General features: G+C 39.7%; 1 protein-coding gene across 1 annotated transcript; it reads left to right on the forward strand.

The window, feature by feature from the left end:
- Positions 1-265: 265 nt before the first annotated feature.
- Positions 266-17,642, forward strand: ext2 (exostosin glycosyltransferase 2). Its single transcript, XM_085908227.1, has 15 exons — positions 266-372; positions 995-1,337; positions 1,414-1,637; positions 2,220-2,309; positions 3,032-3,148; positions 3,505-3,700; positions 3,809-3,948; positions 4,032-4,125; positions 7,689-7,820; positions 11,745-11,934; positions 13,801-13,967; positions 14,597-14,740; positions 15,106-15,234; positions 15,703-15,785; positions 16,517-17,642. The coding sequence occupies exons 2-15, from the start codon at positions 1,023-1,025 to the stop codon at positions 16,653-16,655; spliced, it is 2,160 nt and encodes a 719-aa protein (XP_085764353.1). The 5' UTR covers positions 266-372; positions 995-1,022; the 3' UTR covers positions 16,656-17,642.
- The last annotated feature ends 1,705 nt before the right edge of the window (positions 17,643-19,347 follow it).

The raw sequence follows: 19,347 nt of genomic DNA on the forward strand, positions 1-19,347 counted from the left end.
TTGATAAGTAAAAGAACGTCGACGCTGGACACCTTGTTACTACTCTCCACTGCCAACCAGTGATGAAGGTGTGTATTGTGTGAAGCAATCCCCAGTAAGCAGTGTGAATTCATGTTATATGTGTGCTGTTGTGACTTTTGACTCCCCCTAAACTACACTGTGTGTAAAATGTTCACCTTTGAGGGTGCACTGGTGCAACCGCTAGAGGGCCTCTCTCTCATGGCTGCACCTTAAGGAAGAAATCTGAATTGCAATCCGCGGTGCACAGGAAGTGACGAAGGACTTCCGGTCGGCCCCATCGCTTGTTTTGCTAAACTAGCATGCTATCATGAATTAACACGGAAGTCAAAATTGCATTCGTTGAACGTCCTGGTATGTAAAACACGCATCGACGCAGCCGACATTTAATTAGACAATTGTGACATGTTTTCTTGTTGGTAACGTTTTTTTAAGATGACTTTAGTAAGCTAATGTAACTTGCTATATTTTCTACGTCAGCTTTTAGATTCATAATCATGTCTAAAATCTAAGATAATAAGATAGTCATTTGTGTTATATCTGTCTTGCCATATCCATATATAACGTGTTTTTTCGTAGCGCTTTCTCTATAAGAATATAAAGAATACAAGCATTCGCGATCGTCTCAAACTAAAGGGTGACAACAATTATAGGAGTAAACTTGTATTACAAAATGTATGATCAAGTTACGTATGTGTATCCGCCGCAAAATGGCTCTCCAAAGTGGGCATCCAACTACAGGTATAAGCCACTAATGATGATATGGAACAGGTCCTACTTTTAAATATCACGAATTCGACATTTTTTGAAAAAGTAATCCAAAGATCAATTGACAAAACTCGGGGACTACAGGTTAGCTGGGTTTCTGGGTGTGCCGGGAGGATAAAGATTGATGACATGATTGTTTGAAGGCGTTTTCACAAACCACATCATTGAGCAACACACGTAATGTATATTTGTCACTGTGTCATTACAGAAACTGGGTAGACAGTCAGGAGGCAGCCATGTATGCATCTGGGAAATTCAGCTCCCGGGGACCTCCTCTGATCCCGCGGATGAAAATCAAGCACCGTATATACTATATCACACTCTTCTCCCTGGTGTTGCTTGGTCTCATTGCCACTGGGATGTTTCAGTTCTGGCCTCACTCCTTTGAGTCCAAAGCAGACTTGAGCGTAGACAAACACAGTGCTCAAGATGCTCCTCTGGTGCGCCTCCAAGTCTCCAATCCTATTCCTGAGAGGGGAGACCTTAGCTGTCGCATGCACACTTGTTTCGATGTGTATAAATGTGGCTACAACCCTAAGAACCGAATTAAGGTAATAATCCTTGTGAAACACATCCACCCCACATTTATATGACTCAATCTTGCTCTTGTTTTTTTTCTTTGTTTAGGTTTACATCTACCCGCTGCAGAGATATGTTGATGAACTTGGAGTTCCCATCAGCAGCATTGGACTTTCTCGAGAATATAATGACCTTCTCAGTGCCATTTCGGACAGTGACTTTTACACTGATGATGTCACCAGGGCTTGTCTTTTTATACCATCGACTGATGTCCTGAATCAGAACTCCTTGCGAATCAAAGAGACTGCCCAGGCTTTGGCAATGCTACCCAGGTAAATGTCTTACTTGCAATTAAATTCTTCTGAATCAAAATGATCTTGACTGGACAAGTTGTGATGGTATGAAATGTGCCGAGGCTTCAGGATGTGTTTTGAGCAAGAGTTGGCATGCCAAATAAACCCTCAATTCGGATCATGTGTTGTTTGTCTCTGATTGTATTGTTAATCCTTAACACTCAAGACCTCGTTTCGTTTTGCGGGTGGTGTCAGCGTTTAGCGGCCATGACAGCTGCTCGTCGTCTTCTTTGTTGCCCTCGACAAGGATTACAGTTAAAATAAGATGAGACAAACTTGAACATTGTGATTAATTATATCGTATAGCATTCAAAGCCCACTGGCCAGTGCTATTGGATAAAGTCAGCCTTCTCCTTTCTTTCAAGCAAGAAAGTGTTTCGCTTTTAATTTCGGCCATGCTCTGAGAGCAACACTCAAATATTTTTGTCTTGATCATACATACTTGCATTTAATTGTTTTGTGAATCAATTCCTTTGATTTTCTTTTTTTACTTGATAATGTAAATATCATTGGATCAAGTAGTCTTTTTATGTTTTTTTGTATTTTATGTATTTTTTTAAGGTGGAACAAGGGGATGAATCATCTCCTTTTTAACATGCTGCCAGGGGGCCCACCAGACTACAACACTGCTTTGGATGTACCCAGAGACAGGTAGCTTCAGAAACAATCTTTCTTTTTTATAAATGTAATCATATTTTCAGGCGCACTGGTAGAAGATGAGATGAAAACAAACGTATTATTAAACTTTACTTTAGCATTTGTCTTGCACAAATAAAGCAATTTGTGAGTTAGAGGAAAAAGCAGAGGGGGGGGTGTCCAATGGCATCCTCAGATGACCTCCTACTACAGTCAAGATATTGTGTTTGAAAACAGACATCTTGTAAATGGACCGTGTGGTAGGTGGCACAGCGCCCCAAAAATGATTGATTGCGTGGACCTCGACATTTTGGCTGGATCACACGGTCGAAGCAGAACACACATGTAAAAAATTATTTCCAGGAGGTGAAGTATGTATTTACAAATAGCTACAAATAGATATCCGCTACATTAAAGTGATGGTTGGTGGTTTAATGTGAGACAATGAACAATATATTTAGATGTAAGGAATATCCTGAGCTCATCCCAGAGTCCATTTGGCATGAAGCTTTATCAGAACCAGGTGTAGAGGGACTTCAGTGCATTGCCTTTTCATTTTGAATTGAATGGAATACCAAAAGTAGTTCATCACTCAAAGTTGCACTTGGCCATAAATCATGTAAGGGATAGTAACCTAAAGAGCAATTTTGCAGGCATGTAGTTTTGTTAGTAAGTTCTGTTAAAATCCTTTGTGGGCCAAGGCTGATTGGTCTTTTTTTTTTTTTTTTTTTTTTCAGAGCGCTCTTGGCTGGAGGGGGTTTCTCCACATGGACGTACAGACAAGGTTACGACATCAGCATCCCAGTTTACAGCCCCCTCTCTGCTGATGTTGAGCTACCCGAGAGACAGCCTGGGTGAGGTCATTGCAACCGTACACAGTGCCTTTATTTGCGCTGCTCTTTGTGAAATGTATGCAGTTGTTCTGCAGTAGTTCTGCAGTTGTTCAGTGTGATTCAAAGATCAAGCCAATCATTGGATGCAAGAACAGGAAAAATGACCCCAAAAAAATCAAACACTTTAATGCAAAATGATTTGGATTCGTGTATAACCATGAACACGAGCACTCTGAGTACCTATACCAACACATGGCTTAAACATTTTATTGAATCAACCTTGCGATGAGGTAAAGTTTTCATCTTGATCCAATGTGGGGCAGTTGTGTGAGGTAGTTGCGATAAATCATTTTCAGTGTCTGGTCTTCATTCTCCAGGCCTCGCCGCTACTTCATCCTGTCATCTCAGACAGCCATTCACCGTGAATATCGGGCTGAACTTGAACGCCTGAAGGAAGAAAATGGCGAGGCTCTGCTCCTTCTGGACAAGTGTAGCAACCTCTCCCAGGGAAATACCTCTGTTCGAAAGCGTTGTCACAAGGGACAGGTGTTTGACTACCCACAGATCCTGCAGGTAAATACAGCTAGCTGCATGCAAAGATTTTAAGATGAAAGTTGTCAACGTGTCACTAATGGTTCATCAACGTGAAACACGGTGATGATGCTTGTCCGATATCTGCAGGAATCCTCCTTTTGTGTGGTTTTGAGGGGCGCACGCTTAGGTCAGGCTGCTCTCAGTGATGTGCTGCAAGCTGGTTGCGTCCCTGTCATCCTTGCTGACTCCTACATCCTTCCTTTTTCTGAAGTTCTTGACTGGAAAAGGTCAGACTAATTCTGACCATCTTCCATTAAGCATGAAAGAACTTGACTCAACCCACTTAAGTTGTGTCCATTATCTGTCACAGAGCATCGGTGGTTATCCCAGAGGAGAAGCTCTCCGAGATGTACACCATCTTGAAGAGTATTCCGCACAGACAAGTGGAGGAGATGCAGAGACAGGTAACTGTCACGGTGGTGTGACACATTTGCTTTCTATTTGGTGCATTTTCACAAAGGAAGGGAAAATGGAAAATATTACTGTCAGACAGGCAGTGTGTCATACTAGTGATAGGCATCTGCTTTATCCAATGGACGCAAACAACTTTGCACTTGAGCTGGCGCTAACCCAACACGAGGTGACCTGCTTTGTTTAACTGGTTCTTATCGGTACCACTGACGGTGACTAAGCTCACTGTCACTTTGCGGTACAATTACCGTGAGTTTAAAGCTATTCAAAAATGACTCACTGCATATTGTTGCTTTAAATACCAACTGATATTAGTAACACATTTTCAATTTCATTCTTCTTGTCTAGACAAATGAATAGCAGACATCTAGTTTGATGTCTCCATTCATTTTTTGTTTGCATCCACCACAATAGCTCTTCATTCCCTCATATCAACTTTGATCCATTCACCAATTACACCATTGAAAAAAACTGGTACTGCTTTTTAAAGTACGCGATGTGTGAGTTGGGTGTCAAAATATAGCTAACAAAATCTGAAACGTGGCAAGATTTTGCATGCTAACTGAGAATAACCACCAATCAAAGACGTAAAAACAACCCCCCAAACTGCACAACTGCAAATATCGGCGCTAACAGCTTCCATCTGAAATCTCTGTTAATTATTATTATTATTATTATTATTATTATTATTATTATTATATTTGAATTTGTGAAACCCTCAGTGCTTTCTCCAGTTTCTTAACGAAACAGTGTGCATCTTAATTCCAATGCAAAGGAATTGCTAGTAATATTTTACATTGCATTTTGGGCATTGTTATGGTTGTAGTTTATCAGTTTTACCAGCAGAGGGCTCACAAGTCTCGGGACTGAAGCTGTGTGATTTGTTGAAGCTACATGGAAATGTATTTACATTTTTGGACAAAGTTTTCTTATTGAATAGCACCGGAAAATCTGCCTAAACGTTTGACAAATAGCTTTTTACTTTTTAAATTATGTGATATTAGGGAGCAATTTAATAGAAGTTGTTTACACTTGATTTGTATTGTGACCAAAATAGCTTTCCTTTAGAAGAATTTGTTATCATTTTGTGATTAGTCGTCGTCAGTCATCAGTTGTCATTTATGTAGGGATAGGCACAATATATAATCTCAAACCAATACCGGTAAATTCTTGTTCCTCGCGACAGATGCCTATAACTACATTTTTAAAAAAGTTTGAGTTAAATGTAATTTGTGGGCATCCTGGAGAAACGGAAGCTGTTTTATTGAAAACATATTGTCTTTTTAAATCAAAACGTTGATTGAAGTGTTAATTTTTAAATATGCTGAGTTGGAACAAAAGAGATGAGTGTATTTAAGCATTAAGACCACAGGTAAAAGTCAAGTGTTAATGAATGTGTAGCACAACATTATTCCCAGTGAGCAGCTGACATGCGGTTTGGCTGCTGTTTTTGATTAAGTGTGTCCAAATCACTAATGATTGCCTGGTTCTCGCCACGGCTCACTCAGTGGCTAGCAGATCTGCGCTATAGGTGCAGTCATCTGTCACATACTTTGACAAGTAGACTTAAACAAAGACTTCTGTACTCCTAACTGTTTCTGCTCATGACTTTGACCTCTTCTCTAATGATTTAAATGGTTAAAGAGAGGGGGCTCTTGAACTTCGTGCTTTGGTTCGCTACTACCAGTAAATCTTTATTAACAAAATGTTTGCAATGAGATGTGTGCGTGCGCATCTTAATTCATAGATTTCTTTTTATTAATCATTATGATTTATCGACCGTTTTCTTTTTATTAATCATTATGATTTATCGACCGTTCAATTTTCTAAACAAGGATGAAAAGGTACGTTGTTTATTAAATGTTGTAATTGTGTGTGTGTGTGTGTTGGTGCTGGTGGTGGGGCTCGGTCTTTTTCATTCCAGCACGTAAAATTTGTGCAGCAATGGGGGAGCTGGAGGGCTGAGGGTCATTCCCTCAGGCCAGCACAGTTTTCTTACATCCTCCTCCCAGTTAGAAAAGAAAACTTTCATCACCAGCTGATTTATGAAGTGTTGGGATTCCCCCAGGAGATTTGAAAGTCTTTTTGGATTTTCCTCGCCAGTCTTTAAAAGTAAAAGATGTATTTAACATGTTAAATGATACAGCACCATACTCACATTGTGACCAGATCAAATTAGCCATCTTTATTTGACACTGAGACAACAAAAACAAACAACTTCAGTGTTGGTCAAGAATCCGCAAAACCAATAGGATAAGTATTTTTTGCTGAGGTAATGGCCAAATTTTATTCAAATTGTTATCACTCAAATTCAGACTCTTAATTACACTCTTAAAATGCAGGGTTAGAAACAACCCAATTTTGGTTGAAAAGTCGGACCGACCCAAGAAGTTGGGTCAAACGGACCCATTTTTTTTTAAAAAAATACAAAACAACCCAACACTTTTTTTGTAGGCCTTTTTAATTTAGTGTATGCACCACTGAACAGAAATACAATTATATGAATATAAGAATATCTGCTGTAATTGTTAGCGATTAATAATCAGTTCATGTTTAGCATTAAATGTTAAAACAGTATTCCTAGAATTCCACTGGCAATTATTTTGACATTTCTATAGTGCTGTAAAATCACCATATTTGGCCAGTACTACTTGTAGATAACAAGGCATTCTTTTATATTTAACTTGAGAGCACAGATTTTTAACAGTAGAACAGAAAGACTAGCTTCAGCATAATATTGGCTAGAATCCTGCACACTGATTTATCTATGAAAACAACATTCTAGTTTCAGGCTCTCCCTGTCAACATCAACATTTATAAAAGTGAAATGATCTGAGGCAATTAGCCAAAGATTCAGTTTTAAAGGATATTTGATCCACAAAGCTTTAGGTAGTAGCTCGGGTCAAAGGTTTGTTGGTATATTTTCATTGGTATATATAACCATGGAAGGTGAACGTTAAGAGGCCGGTGGAGTCGTGGAGTTAATTTTGACAACATAGCTGTTGACATCCCAATGTCGTCGAATGCATTTCTCAAATTGCAAAGGCTGTCCATTCCACATGTAACATATTGTTTTATGAAACCGCATATCGGTTTGCATTAACATTGTAATGAGATTTATGACTTGCTGACTTGTTAATGCTGTACAGTTGTTGTTGTGAAAGCAAAACAGTGCAAAATAACACCACTAATTGAAGTAGATATATCATATTAATTCATGGTTCCGTCGCCTTTATTTTAGTACGGGTCTGACCTATAAGAGTATAATATTAAAAGTAGAATATTGATGGATAATAATTGTTGTATATTGTAATACAGATTAATTTATTGCTTGTCTTTCTTTAAAAATGCAGGGGACCTTAAAAAATTGCAATACAAAAGAGGAAAAAAATGTTCGTCCTTTGTTTTTTGCCTTTGTCATGTGCAAACTACTGTACCATGTAATGAGTTGTATATACTATATGTATGGATTTGATTTGGGGAGAAAAAAAGATTTATGCAATTGGGATTTTTTTTGTCCTAAAATTTGAAGCGGTCTGTCTGTTTTTGTTTGTAGGCACGCTGGTTCTGGGAAGCCTATTTTAGCTCCATGAAGGCCATTGGACTGACTACGCTCCAGATCATCAATGACCGCATCTACCCATATGCCGCAAATACATATGAGCAATGGAACAATCCAACTGTTGTGGTATGTAACTGCGCAATCTTGATGTTTACATGCATCGTGATAAGATGGACCGAGATGTAAATAATGATTCAAGCAAAGAATGTGGATTCAATTTTTTTTTTTCAGGCACGTTTTTTGTGATATAACTAGACTACTTGATTCATTACAGATTTGGGTGGGTTTTTTTTTTCTCCATGCTCATTTTGAAACAATGACTGCAATATTTACTAAGACACTCCAAAGCTGTGAGATGGCGAAGCATTTCCTGTGCTCAGCCCTCATCAGCTCACTTTGATTTTCTGTTTTTCTCTCCCAAAAATTGTTTTCTAGTGAAAATATTCTTTGTTAGTTTGCTTGTATGCTTTAGGTCACTGTCATGCCGAAAAACTCTAATGTCTTGTCGGCTTTCTTCCAGGTACTTAATGTTTAGTGCCCAACTACTCTGATGTTTGAAGTCTCCTGAGCCAAAATGACTCCATTGTGAGTTTTGACTCAAGACCCAGTTTTCGAAAAATTGCCCCAACATGACACTTCTGTCACCATGCGTCACTTTACATAAGGTCTACTCTTTTTGTAATCTGCAGTGAATGAAATAGATCAATTCAAACTCGAGCTCATCTAACCATAGGACACACACACACACACACACACACGCGCTTGTGTAAGAGAGTGTTTTTGAAATAAAACCAAGAGATTTTTTTTCTTTGTAGAATGAAGAATAGAAATCATTGTCACATGTGGTAAACAGTTAGTGCTTGCCAAAAATATTCTGATGACTTTAATGTTGCTGGAGGCCTCTTGGCAGCAACTCTGACCGATTTCCTTTGGCTTTTCATCATTTTCGAGGAGCTTCACGGCCATGTCACTGTTGTTCTTCCATTTGTTTTTAATGGTTTAAGTTGACTTTGAACCTTGATACAGCCAAAGTCTTTAACCTTAGTGCATCCTGGGGAAATTTTGTGACATTACGTTTTGTTTCCCTGGGGTTTCTTTTTCTCCTTCTACTTTGTTTCTTCTTCTTTTCATTTCTCTTCTATCTCTTCTTCTTCAAGTTTTGATCTGGACCGTAGAATTTCAAACTCACCCTTTTCCACCCAAATTATAGCAGACTCGCTGGGCTCTATCAGAAGTCAGGAATCAATCAACCATAACAATCGTCCACTAACTATGTTTTTATGTTCGAGAATTTGAGTAAATATGTTTTGACATATTAATTATATGGAGCTTTATTATTATGTTAGTTTGTCAAAACAGTAAATTTGAAAAATATTTATATGTAAAATAGCTATGTTTGCGCATTTAAAAAAATCAGCTTCTCTATATGGGTGAATAACAGGAAAAAAATATAGATTATATCTCGATTACCTAAATTATCTAGACTATATTTTAATAATATGGAGCTTTATTATTATGTCAGTTTGTCAAAACAGTAAATTTGAAAAATATTTATATGTATAATAGCTATATCTGCGCATTAAAAAAATCTGCTTCTCTATATGGGTAAATAACATGTAAAAAATATAGATTATATCTAGATTACCACTAATTTTCTATTATTTTATTTTGAATTATGAACACAGAAAATTAAGAATACAGGATAATACAACAACTTGGGAGGAAGGGAGGCCAAGTGGGAACTATCAGCAAATCAAACAAGAAACAATAAATCTGATCATAACATAATCGTTATAACATACCTGTTTACACATGCAGATGGATCACAGTTGATAGCTTCTGTGAACCAGCTCACGGCCATTGGACTACATTCCGCATCATACATACACTGTGGATGCCACGGTGTTTTATTTATTTTGTACCACACAAGCAGTGCATTCGACTTTGATATACACCTAACAGTCTCAGCAGTAGTTCTAAATGAAGGGGATGCCTGTATTGTGGTGGAAGAAAAAGTTCTTGTATGTCTGAGGCAGTCTGTTTGTGAATAATAGGGTGGGTTCTTAGCATTCATGTGGTCATGAAAGTTTGTGGCTGTGCACATCTTGGCAATGCAGCCATATCTTTGGAGCAGTTATTCAGCCCCAGTCTCTTGTCTTAAGTCAGCACAGAGAGTCATGAATGTGAGAAAACGTGTGTGTTTTTCTCAGTGCTTAGAACCAAGTCTATCAGGTGGACGGGACTGTGCTGTTCACATACGGAATTATGAGTTGTTCAGAAGAGAATTGCTGCCTTTGCATGACATTTGCCCTTTATTTTCCACTTCATTCGGATCCCCAACCCGATTCCAACTTGGAGGTAAATTGTCTAGACGTAAAGATTTTTGGTCGATCCAGTCTGAGGTGAAGTGTTTCAGGGATCAATTCCGTGAGTGAATGGTGAGAAGAACTTGAACAGAACACAAAATAAATCAGCCAGAGTTCCCACCCCCTCACCTCATGTCGTCTTTTAGGCTGGTAATTGAAAGCACATTTTCCAGAATTACTGGTGCTGTTATGCTGGGTTTTCAGAATGAAGGACAGGCTGCTTTTTGTTTGGGACTTGTGAGTAAAGGGTTTACTTTTAAGGCCGAGGCCTCTCAGATTTTAAGATGTTTTGGTCTCTACAACGGTGTTTTGGCTATCAATTAAGACGTGGAGTAAATTGAGACTTTTTCCCGCATTGATAACCATCTCAAAAGTGAGGAGTGCACGTTTTGCTTTTCTGTTCGTTTTTCATAAAAATTGTTCTGCCTTATATTGATTTGTAGATGAATGCTGAAAAATAAAAATACTGCTATAATACTGACACTGCCCCTGCCATGTGTTAAGACCTTTTGTCCAAACCGGATTGCTTTTTGAGCATAAGGTCTACTTTGTCTGTGTTGGCTAGCTCGAGGTTAGCCGAAAAGGTTTCGAAAAAGAGCTAGTATCTACACAATAATGTAGTTTGTGTCATTTAATGTGAAGATCAATTTCTAAGATTAGAAAAAAAAAAAACATGAATCAGGAAAGACTATTCAGCTTTTACGTCTGTCTGAAGTTGTTAATCTACATTTATTTAGTTTGACGAATGACTTGTGCTTTTGTATTGAATGTGTGTTTTGTATATGTGTTACTTTAATTATTTCCCCCTCTACTTGCTTGATAATGTGCGAACAACCAAAGGGAATTTTCCACTCGCCAGTAAAGGGAATCTTTACTGGTGCATGGGTAACGGAGGTTGTATAAAACGTTTGTGGCTGTCTTTGACTTGGCTTAATGTTGTGGAAGGTCCCATATTATTGTAGAATCAAACTTTATATGGACTTGAAGAATGCCACAGATTTATTGTCCCTTTTTTTGACAATTTTTCACTGTAACTGGGGCGGAACACTTTCAGTTTGATGTGATCCCATGAGCACGAGCGCTTATATACGAAGGCCTGTCTTTGTTGGAATATTGTTGAAATTTGTATTGTTGGGCAATGTTACTTTCCATGTCAAAGTGATGTTTATGATAATGATCTGTTTTTGGTAACTTTGAAAGCTCACCTGTTGGGGTCAGTGAAAGTCCCACATTTTATAGGCCATTTTAATGGGGAGCAATGAAAGAGGAGTACAACTTTGAAGGTCGTCCGACAGTCGTCGTTAACTACCTGGCAAACTCGCTTCACTTGATTTCCACATGTCAACATCATCTCATTTCTTGCATCCCATTCTCGGCCCCAACACTCGAGCGCCACAAAGCGTGTAGATATTTAAGAGGGGACAGTCAGCCTTGTTGTAAATTCACATCTAGTTTTCACGTCATGATCTCTTGCTTCTGTAAGGTTTATGTGATGGACTGGGCCAATGCTCTTTGCCTGTTAGCCCTCATGAGACATTGTTGCATGCTCAGATAATCCAGCATTTGAAAACTGTTACAATTGAGTCTTGCAGTGCATGTTACACTATAGAACTGCCAAATATGTTTACAAATGTGTGTTAACAGTGATGCTTCTATGTGTCTCTTTACCTTTTGTCTTATCCAGAAGTGGTCCAGTGTAAACAGTCCCTTATTCTTGCCACTTATCCCACCAAGAGCACCTGGGTTCACAGCAGTGGTGCTGACCTACGATCGAGTCGAGAGCCTTTTCCGAGTCATCACAGAAATTTCAAAAGTTCCGAGCTTGGCTAAGTTGCTGGTGGTTTGGAACAACCAGAACAAGAGTCCTCCTGAGGGTGAGTATATTCACGTTAGGTTACAATACGAGTTCCAGAGCCACAAAACACTGACGTAAACGCCACGCAGGCCACCAGTGGTGGCAGTGTACTTTATCTTAATAAAAAAAAATTATTTATTAACTCAAAACATAGAAACACAACAGCCAGGAAATGACAAACATAGTGGCAAAGAAATATTTAACAGAAAAAAAGTGTGACCTCAGCAACAGGCGCCCAGGACCTTGGTACTAAATTGCAAGCATTTATTAAAAAAAAAAAAGGTTGTTTGTTTTCCAAACAGCACGTCTGCTCTTCGCCGATTATTTCATTTCACTGTCAGTTAACTTTGATTTCCCCCGCCTTGGAAATGTACTTGATGAAACTTTGACCATACTTAATCGCTGGCATAGCAATGAGTCTAGATTTCATGGCTGATCTAAGTCAGCATCAGAATTTGTCATTTTTCACAGGAAAATTGTAATTTCTTCCACCTCTAATGTATGTTAGCATAGCAATACAAATAGCAAAGCACCATTAAACTGTCTTACTCTCCTATTGGCACCATTTCTGATCTTGACCAAAAATCAAATCGACCGTGAGTTGACTAATACTGTATAATGAAGTAGTGAGAAGACTTTGAAGTGCTTTCTCGTGGCCGCGTGTTTCCTTTTCATCAGAGGCGTCAGCGGCGCCTGGCTGACCCATTAGAATTAATGAGGGGCCATTGACAGGTCAGACTCTCAGGTCTCAAGTACATGGGAAGTTTAATGGCTTGGGTTTCGGATTTGTTATTTTCGGATATCCCACCTATTCTGTACGAGAAATTAGCTTCTTATTCTGTACGATAAAATAGGATTCCTATCCTGTTATTAAGTCAAACATCTACTGTTACTATTTTCAGAATTAGGCGTCGAGTTTTTTTGTGTGTTTTTTTTTTTTTAATAATACCTACTCAAATTGAGCATTTACATTCTGGTTCAAAACTTTTATTCCTGGAGATACAATGACTTGGAAGATAAAGAGAGAACAAAATTGCCAATTTAGGTAATATGACTTATTTTCACAAAAACTGGCATTGGCATATAAATTGGCCTAAGGCAATTTTAAATAAATTTGAACTTAAATTCCTCCTATGATGTCTAATGCTAATTATTGATAGCTGGGAAAAAAACGTTTCATTTATTTCAAACCTAAAGCTGGCAAAGTATCTAACAAATAATTTAAATATCCATTCGTCCAGCTATGATCCATTTTGTAATTCTTTGTGTTGTGTGTTTAGTTTTACAGTGAACTCCAACGACTGTGTCACATCTTAAAGCACTCAGTGAACTCCAATTAGTGTGTCATCTTAAAGCTTGCTCTCTTGGAGCACAGAGGAACTAGCACATCGCATGCTTGCTCCAAGCAACACGGTGCATTTAGGATGCTTTCACGACACATTTCAATTTCAATTAGTTGACCTGCCCTACACAGTTGTAAAGAGCAAGAAATAAACAAACAAATTGATTAATAGCTTGTATAAACCCCCACACTAGCTAATTGCTTCAAAGCAGTTAAAGCAAAATTGTACCTGTGCTGAGCTCTGATCAGGTCTATTGACGGGTCTCTACATAGAAGCAGTTAAATGTCATATCTGTGTGGTTAACACCAAGAAAGCTCATCTCCTATGTTTCAGGATCAACGTTTGTGCAAGTGTTGCATTCAAATCTGTACAGTGATATTTGCGCGAGAACGTGTCAAGGGTCGAGGCTTATCATAGACTATTAAGGTTTACTCATCATGCCATTAACACTGACACTATTCTCTTTAGTAAAAGTGATTTTATGAGATAATTACTGTTACCAAATGAGTCTTTTTTTTTTTTTTTTTTTTTTTCCTTGTCAGAATCTCTTTGGCCTAAGGTCGGTGTGCCTCTCAAAGTTGTGCGCACCAAAGAGAACAAGCTGAGTAACCGCTTTTTCCCCTACGATGAAATCGAGACCGAAGCGGTGTTGGCCATCGATGATGACATCATCATGTTGACATCTGATGAACTGCAGTTTGGCTATGAGGTGAGCAAGTTCCAAACAACCTACACCAATTGTTTCCCATGTTTCAACTGACCTCCGTATGAGCCAGGAACCACTTCCTCGTAATCTCAGGCATTAAAGTTACCGGAAAAGATTGGAGTCATATAACAAGGCTTTGACTGCCCGCTGCTTGTGTTTGATGAGTGAGGAATGATGACGGGCTCTGAGCCTAAAAAATGTCCCCTGCCCTCACCTGACTGCATTTAGAAGCAATTTCATAAAATTGTAGCCAGTTTAAGGAGAATTGCACGGAATTAGAAGCAGCACAGTAAAAGAGTTGACACTCACTGGCTCTAAGTTTCAAGCATAATAGTTTAGTTCATTATAAAGCCACTCAATATTGCTACACTTGTATTCAGCCTTACACCAGTTTTCCTTTCCGTTAGAAACCTGGTTCCCACTTTTTTTTTTTTTTTTTTTAATATTTAACCAGTTTTTACTCGTCTGATTTGAAAACAAGTTATTTGTCAGTTTGTTTTGTAGCTTTTACTGTATATAATATGAGGTGCTCATACATTCATAATGGCCCTCCAAAAGAAGTTATGACTACAATGCGGCCCGCGCAAAAAAATGAGTTTGACACCCCTGTTCTATCCTGACAACTTCAACAGGTATGGAGAGAGTTCCCTGACAGGCTTGTGGGTTATCCAGGCCGGCTGCACTTGTGGGACCATGAAATGGGAAAGTGGAAGTACGAGTCAGAATGGACCAATGAGGTCTCCATGGTGCTAACGGGCGCTGCTTTTTATCATAAGGTAGTTTCCACTTTTACTCAAGCTTTTGTTTTAGCGTCGTCATAAAAATGATGATAAAAAATGCTGATGAGTATGGGACTTGTTTTGGGAAGGATGTTTTTCATTTTATATGGCAATTAAATGACATTTGGTCAGAGTGGGGGGTTTCCTGTGGGTGGACGATGAAGGTTATAAGGCAAGATTACGTTGATGGATGAGCAGAACGTTGCAGGTCGGGCAAGGTTATCACACCTCCTATCAGCTGACGGAGTTTCTGCTTCGAAGCAAAGCCTAATGCAGCGCCGCCCACCTATGTACTCTCGGGTCATTCGGTGACCACTTTATTTTTCTTAATCAGCATTTTCGTGTGCCTCTTTTTGTTGTAGTACTTCAACTACCTGTACTCATACAAGATGCCTGGAGACATCAAGAACTGGGTTGACGCACACATGAACTGTGAAGATATTGCCATGAACTTTCTTGTGGCCAACATTACTGGCAAAGCTCCCATTAAGGTACATTCATCTCATCAGCTAGTTTGGGAGCTCTTAGCTCATAAAAAAAGGGGGGTTGAAGTGAAGACAGACAGAGCGGACCGACATTTCTGGGTCCCATCAGTTGTCACCCCGACACTTCACTGCATGGTCTCCCTCATTCAGGTGTAGGGGCCCAAGCCCAAGTCCTTCCTTAACCTCCCTTATCAGCAGCAGGGTCAAACTCCCCCTCGAAGCTTACAAAAACACTCGCATGCTGCTACCAAATCACAATATGCAAGCACCCAACCTACGCCTTCACCCTGTCGCACCATGTCTCCCACGGCTTCTTCGTGTCCGCGCTGTCTTCTCTACTGCAAACGTACAAGCCGTACGTCATGGCTGCTCAGGCAACGCTCTTCCCTCTGCACATGCATTTATGTTAGAAATGGCTGGACTGATTATTAGCTAGAAACTCGATTGACATTTGGGGGGGGTGATTTTGTTTAGGTGACTCCCAGGAAGAAGTTCAAGTGTCCTGAGTGTACAGCCATCGATGGACTGTCCCTGGATCAGACTCACATGGTGGAGAGGTAATGCAGTTAGCCAACTCTGAATTGAAAGCTCATTTGTTTGATTGTATGGACACAACAATGAGCCGCCGCAAATTTGCATTAGCCAATTTACTTTTTATTTGGCGGGGGGCGGGCACGTCTTTTGTTACCCATTTGCTCTTTTTATGCTCAGGCTTAGCCCTGTATAAATCCAGTCGGATTACTTTGGTTCCATCTTGTTGCCAAGGACCATGTTAAAGTGAATTGAGGAGCTTTACAGCATTTCTCATCCAAATCCATTCGCTACATGAGACAAGATCTGAGGTGGACCAGCTTTCCCCAGGCGCTGCCGTGATGACTGAGGGTGTCTTCCTGCAGCTCTTCTTCTGATGAAATAGACATCGACATTACCTTATTTTTTTATTGTCCATTCGGCATCCATTGTAGCCTGGTCGTCCAAGAAGGGGTATCCTCTCATTTGCGGTCCCTTCTCAAGGTTTTGCATTTTTCCCCTGTTTGGGATTTGTAAGTTTTTCCTTGCCCTCATGAGGGTTAAGATCTGGGGATGTCGAGAATAATTGTCAACTGTAGCCATGTAAAGCCCTTTGAGAAGTTTTTGTGATTAAGGGCTATATAAATAAATTTGACTTGACTACAAGTTCCACTTTGAAGAAACATATACCAAATTGCTCACCCACTGAGATTCTATTCTTTAGACTTCAGCATCACATGCACACTCACAATCCAAATGTTTTTGTATTCTTCACTAGATCGGAGTGCATCAACAAGTTTGCATCAGTTTTCGGCACCATGCCTCTGAAGGTGGTGGAGCACCGGGCTGACCCAGTTCTCTACAAAGACGACTTCCCAGAGAAGCTCAAGAGCTTCCCCAACATCGGCAGCCTCTAACCCGCACGTTATCTGCATTTCGAGCTCACCACAGCGTTAGCAGAGACGCACTTGACTTTTCTGACATCACGTCTTGACCTGCACTCTGACTTTATGTTCCCCTCACCGCTTTTACATTAATTTAAATGAATTGTTTTTGGGGTTGTTGTTAAAATCATATTCATGTGAGATCTTTGACTGATCTCTTTCTGTTACGGGATCAATTTGTGTAAATTTATGAATTTCAATTATTCTCCAAAAATGATTTGTAGAGCTATTTGATTTTCCACATTTTACATGTCGAAACCATTTGGTCGACTTAAAAGTCATTTTTGCCGAGAGTTCATTTTTCTGTTAGCTTCATGCAGATAAATTACCAGACGAAGCTGCTTTTAAAAATCTAGTATGTTGAGCTACTAGTTTGTTTTCTGTGCATGTGATTTCAAATTGGTCATGTGTTCGACACTAGTCCCACATTTCTTACAGGAGTTATCTCCCCAGAATGGCAAAAGGCAAAAACCATGAAGTAGAAGTCAACTTTTTCTTTTCCATCCCGTCCCAACGCCATTTATTCCGTTCAGGTTTGCGGGGTAAACTGAAGCCTATCCCCGCTCACTATGGTCAAAAGGCGGCCCACCCTACGCTATCAGACTTCATTTTCTTTTAGGAGAGGGAAGTTATTCCTTTTAAGCTTTTACAGAACACTTATTGTTCAGACAAATGAAAACCCTCAAAAGAGTGAAGTCTCAATAACTGAACCGCAACGCAGCAAGGTAACACTGAATACAGTACGGACATGTTCTGAACTGGTGTATAATTGTTGATGCAATGTTATTTATCTGGTTGAGTTTTGTGTCTGAATGTCCTTTTATATCCTTTATTCATTAGATGTTACAGATTTTATGATGTTACTGTTGCCTTGCAATGTTTGATATCCGTGAGGTCATTCTAACTTTGTATCATAAAATAAAACGAAAACTCCCAAAACAAGTCGGCTTTAGTTATCGCCTCGTTTTTCTCCGTTGTGGATGTAATTGTTGAAAAAAACTATGCATATTTTATTGATATTTTAATATCCGCCTGTACTTGGAATCTGTGAAAGACCAAATCAGCCTCCATGACAGCCTGTCGCCTGTTGTTAATATAGGCTGCCTAATCCGCCCTGTTCAATGTCAGCAGTTCAAAAGACTGCTCTACGTATTTTTGTCATCTTCATTTCGGATCATGCTCTTGCCAGCTGTGCAATCTCATTTCATGACTTGTGTCACTTCAAAGTACTGAAAGGATCTCGGGATGAGACGGTATTTGGTGTATTGAAACAAAATCCAGGTATACAATGTAAATTCATAGCATGTTATCCACCAGCACTTTCAAGATTTGGAGATTTCCTCAACACTGGAGAAAAAAAAAGAGAGTGGGAATTGAGCATTATTCTAAATTTCTTTTTTGTTGTTTATTCTTATGCAGTTATTGCAAATTGTATTAAATGTTCCATTTGCAGATCACCTCTTAAAAAAAAGAAGTACAATAACTTATTGACTTTTAATCACACAAAAACATCACACATCTTGCTTGCAACGATAGCTTAAAAGCCATCAATTCCTATAGAAGGGGAATCAACACAAATACTTGATAAGTAAAAAAGACCGGATCATCTCCAAGACTCCTGCACACATGAAAACAAGTTATAATACAAATACTCCTGTACTGATTGAATGACTTCAGTAGTATTTGAAAAGGCGACCAAGTAGGGGCATGGACCATCCATGGTATTACCCATCAACTCATGTTTTATATTCCCTTTGGAGTATACGTGTTGATCCACCATAAACAGGATGATTGCAAACATAAGTATGCATTAAAACATAACCTTATGTCTACATTGTTTGTGGAGGCTATGCAGCCCAAAGACAGTCGGGTGTGTCTGTCCTGACACAAGATCCCGCTGGCTCCCCAGGGCTCAGTGTTAATTAAAAATCTTTCCTGGGTTGGCTGCGCCTCGACCCTGAGCCAGAGAACTCTGTGATGGCTCTGCAGATTTGGACCTGTGGACACGTTGTGCAAAGGGCCAAGCGAAGAGCATCGGCGTGAGGGGAGTTGAGGGTGGGGGGGGGGGATCTTTGAAAGCAGAGACATGACAGCTGAGGGGGAAGCATGTGTGAGGCATGTTTGTTTTGCATTTAGCCCCTGAGCACAGCTGTGTGCACTGTCCTTTTCCCAGAACACCGGAACACAGCAGAAACCCTCTCCACCCAAGCCCTCAGCAAGCGAAGGGGGGGGGGGGGGGGGGGGGGGGGGGGGCATGTCCACATATCCAAGCCAATCCTCTCACTTTTGATATATGGACTATACAGTTCGGATTATGTCCTGCATATGCCTTGGATTTGGACCAAGGGGTAAAACTGGATATGATTTGAACAAGTCCGGTGTGACGTGCTCTGCTGACTGATTATAGCCTGCGCTACACTTCTTTCACCTGCTGAGAATGTGGTTCCTATTTCGGCAATTTTCAACGGTTACTGTGCCCAAAGTTCTTCGACAAGGTATCGGCGTCATGCAATCTTTGCGAACAAAGGAACATAACCTGACATTGTGTCAGTGATTTAAGGGCGCAAACGAGATCTGCTATTTCTGTCCTCAGGCATCTGGGGGAATAATAAGACTTCCCACAGTGGACTTGAGGCATCTGTATTGGATGGAGGTAAACAAGCAT

This window comes from Syngnathus leptorhynchus, chromosome 3 (assembly GCF_054491065.1).
Source record: "Syngnathus leptorhynchus isolate UIUO chromosome 3, UIUO_Slep, whole genome shotgun sequence".
NCBI classification, from domain to species: Eukaryota; Metazoa; Chordata; class Actinopteri; order Syngnathiformes; family Syngnathidae; genus Syngnathus; species Syngnathus leptorhynchus.

Excerpts from the sequence above, each read along its gene's own strand:
- ext2 (XM_085908227.1), top strand. The coding sequence starts at position 1,023 with ATGTATGCATCTGGGAAATTCAGCTCCCGGGGACCTCCTCTGATCCCG. Across the intron at positions 13,968-14,596 it reads AACTGCAGTTTGGCTATGAG|GTATGGAGAGAGTTCCCTGA; the intron begins GTGAGCAAGTTC and ends CAACTTCAACAG. Across the intron at positions 14,741-15,105 it reads GCGCTGCTTTTTATCATAAG|TACTTCAACTACCTGTACTC; the intron begins GTAGTTTCCACT and ends TTTTTGTTGTAG.